General features: G+C 43.8%; 1 protein-coding gene across 1 annotated transcript in view; it reads left to right on the top strand.

Moving 5' to 3' along the window:
- Nucleotides 1-1,000: 1,000 nt before the first annotated feature.
- Nucleotides 1,001-3,823, top strand: part of LOC103741278 (oocyte-secreted protein 3-like) — a 22,303-nt gene continuing 19,480 nt past the window's right edge. The window contains exon 1 of the mRNA XM_008842031.1: nucleotides 1,001-1,073. Within this exon, the coding sequence (XP_008840253.1) occupies nucleotides 1,001-1,073 (73 nt within the window). The remainder of the gene's footprint in view (nucleotides 1,074-3,823) is intronic.

The following is a 3,823-nucleotide window of genomic DNA, read 5'->3' as shown; positions in this document are numbered from 1 at the left end:
TGTTTTCATGAAAGATGTGAGTTATAATTAATTTTTGCATTTATAATTTTTTTGTCTTTTTGAGACAGGGTCCCCTTGTAGCCCCAGCTGTCCTGGAACTCACTGTGTAGAACAGGCTGGCCTCAAACTCTGCCTGTCTCTGCTTCCTGAGTGCTGGGATTAAAGCTGCTTCCTGATGTAAATTCTGGGAACCGAACTAGGATCCTCTGCAAGAGCATCACATATTCTTAACTCTTGAGCCATCTCTCCAGCCCTAATGACAGGGGTATTTGAAAGCCTTCAGACTAAGCAGACTCTGCAGGAGGTAAGCACTGCTCTCCCATAGGCATCTAATGGTGCCTGGAACACCACAGTGTCTTCTTAGGCTAGAAATGTTTGGCTACAAAAGTAACAGAGAGTAAAGGCTTGGAACTGTCTTCTCTGATGAGATCATTAGGAAATCACTGAAGAAAACTGGGCTCTGTCAAGGTAGGTTTAGAAAAAGTCAAGATGGAGGCCTCTGTTGGCTTCTCCTTCCTAGGTTGTTAATACTGTGCACCTTCCACAGCTGCTGGTATAGCTCCTAGTAGCACTCAAGGAATTAATAAAGTTAAATACACATCACAAACTTGGGGAACATGGCTTCAGCCATAATGGCAAAGTACTTTCCTCATGGTGTCAGAGTTTGTAGTGTCCCTAAATCAACTCTTAGAATATCAAAAACTGGACAGCAAGCTGACCATATCTATTCATGCTTTCAAGGTCCTGGGCAGACAGTTCTGTGACCGCTCCATGATGCATGGTCATGTTCATATTACCTAATATAATACTTTTCTATGCACAGATGATAAAGACAGGCTCGGAAGCTGGTGCTGATAACACATTAAAGGTTTTCTTGTCTCCTCTCTAAATTGGGCTAATTGAATACAGCTGAGTGTGGCCTGGGGTATTAAAAACACGGCCCATCCCAGTTCCTGTCAAGTACCTGACGCCTGAGGAGGTCTCAGTCCGGTCTGGCATAATGAAGGCGTTAGTTACATCAGGTTTGCTACTGCTCGCTCTCCTTGTGTGGCCATGTTCCGGGCAACAGCCAGGTATGAGTAGTCCTTGACTATGATGCTTTCAAGGCTTGATTCCTCAATGACCATCAGTCATGGGGCTCTTGACTGCTGGGACTTTACTGTCCCATTTGAAAAGTTAACAACTTAATAATTCTCAGTCTCAAGTGTTATCTCCCCCTGGGTTACCAGAACTTTATTGTCCCACCCTGCAGTTTCATCACAGCTTTAACATACTCAGTAACAATTTACTGTAGTTTGAGTTGGTTCCCCACCCCCTCTCTTCCCACTTCTTCCTGCTTGGGTGCTCCTGGGATTTCCTACTAGGTCACCCTTAGGCACGTCTTCCACATGACACCCTCTTCCCATTGCTGGTACCTCGTCTGTCTTTTCTCTACTTTCCACCAGCATTATTCAACCACACATTCTTAACTGTCTTTCCCTACGGAATCACCTCTCCTCCCCTTTCTACATCATTCAAGATGTCATTCTGAACCCTTTCTGAAACACTCCAGTGTTTCCCTGAAGCCTGTTTAGTGGAGTATAGGCAAGTTTTCAACATCCTTTACAGACTGACCCCAGGCTGCTCCCAGATCCCAGGGATCTAATGGCTTGGAGGTATGTTTAAGGTCTTCATTTTACCACTGGTGGGGCATAGAGTCTCTCCTGCTCCCAGAAAGGAGAGCAGAGCTCCCTTAAAAATACTTTCAGGCCCTGCAGACCACCAGGGACTTGGCTCAAAGGAGGCAGGGATTGATTTAAAAGTTTACATACAAATAAGCTATTTTAATGATCCATACTTAAAAATAAGCTATTATGATGATCTGAAAGGTAGCAGAAAATTGATTTTGAGTGTGCGTACTAATAATTTGTGTAGTATTTGGGGGTGAGACCTGGAAGTGGCAGAAAGTAGGATGTTAGGAATAACATTGTCATTATTTAAGATTTAGATGTTGGAGAACAGAAAACACTCCTTTAGCTAAAAGAAAAGGATTGTGTAAAATGTCTCAAAGATGATCTTTTCTCAGGCTGCTGAAATACAATCAAGATGAATAAAACAGGAATTGGAAAAAATGATTTGAGAAGGTTAAAAGGAGAGACAGGGAAATGGAGGGTTTTGAGATGGTGGGGAAGGGGTGTGAGAGGACCCTTCTGGACACACAGGGCATTCATTCTCCAAAGGAACTTTTTGGTCCTTAGGACTTTGTGTTGCCACAGTGATTATTAGAGAAATGGAGAAAAGTGGAAGTTACGTGAAAGCCAGCAACAGAATACTTGGTTTCTCTGTGAAACTGCAGGACTCAGAAGTTAAGCAGGCAGAGAAGGAAATTGAAAGGGAAACACTTGTGCTGACGTCATTGCCCCAACTCCCCACCCCACATTCCCATCCCCACCCCCACCCTGCACATGCAGGAGCAGACAGGCTCTGCATCTAAGGCCACCACACTCCCAAATGTATCAAAGCCTGGCTCTGCTTCTGATGTAGGCACACGAGTGGGCAGGGCCTTGTAGCTCTTGTTAAGGGCGTTGGTCTTAAATTATTCACAATGGAAACCCAGTCAGAGTAATGGGCTGAAAACCTGCTGTGTTTGGGTTGATTTAAAGTTCCAACCACCCTGTAGTAACCATTTCAAAGTCTTGTTAAGGATCTTCACCCAACCTGCCTTTATCATTCACAAAACCATGTCAGTTAGAAGGAGGCTTACAGAAGGTAAAATTCTAAATGGGTTCTTCATGGGCAAGAGTTGCTGGATGTGGTGGAGCCCAGGCCTAAAGGAGCTGACTGCCAACTTGACTTCTAGCCAGATTATAAATTTGCAACCCCAAACCCTTAGGCTCCTCCCTTCCTCCGGGTGGAAAAAAACAATATTTATTCTGTTTCCCAATGATACAAAGAAATTCAAAATTAAAATAATTGTAGAGATTTGAAACTCCATGGAAAATGAATATGCAGATGATTTATAATTATAAATCATTTGGCTTTCAAGCAATGGAATTTTAAAGGCGGGGAGTTTTCTGTAGTTGTAGCATCCTGTAGAAGAACAGGTAAATGAGGTTATTGAAGACATTGTCCAATGTCTTTTAAGATTTGGAGCTGACTCCATAAGGAAAAATTAAATCCTAGGACCAGGAATGTAGCTCAGTTGGTAGAATGCTTGCCTAGCATGCACAATCCCTGGGTTGGAGCCCCAGCACCACATACAACTGAGCATGGTGCTCACTTGAATCTCAGGAAGTGAGGGCAGGAAGAACAAGTCAGTCATCCTCAGCTACTTACCAAGGCTGGGCTGCGGTGAGATCGTATCTCAAAAAAAAAGAACTAGCATCTGTAGGAAAATGAAGAGAACTAGAAAAATGAAGAGAGCTAGAAATCATTGTTATGTGAAATAAGCCAGACTCAGAAAAATACCACGTTTTCTCTCACATACAAAAATTACACATAATTGTCTGTTTATGTGTCTATGAAACTAAAAAGGGTATCATGAGACGGGAAGGAGAAATGGGGCATGAAAGCAGAAGGCAGGACTATTGGAGGAGGGAGGAAACCAGCCAGATGGGGGCACAGGGCATGGGGACGGCAGAGAGGAAGATGGGATGAATTAGAGGAAACTATAGTATCTGAAAATGCCATGATGAAACCACTAGGCTGTATGCTAGCTTAAAACAGTGTGTATGTGTGGTGTGATGGAGGGTGATGTTTGGGGGAGTTTGTGGGTGGGGGATGTGATGTGGGGGGTTCTGATGGGAGTGATGTAGGTGAGGGGATGTGGGGTGGGAGTGGTGTG

This window comes from Nannospalax galili, unplaced genomic scaffold (assembly GCF_000622305.1).
Source record: "Nannospalax galili isolate Female #2095 unplaced genomic scaffold, S.galili_v1.0 scaffold580, whole genome shotgun sequence".
NCBI lineage: Eukaryota > Metazoa > Chordata > Mammalia > Rodentia > Spalacidae > Nannospalax > Nannospalax galili.
This window is presented reverse-complemented; position numbering and strand designations above follow the sequence as displayed.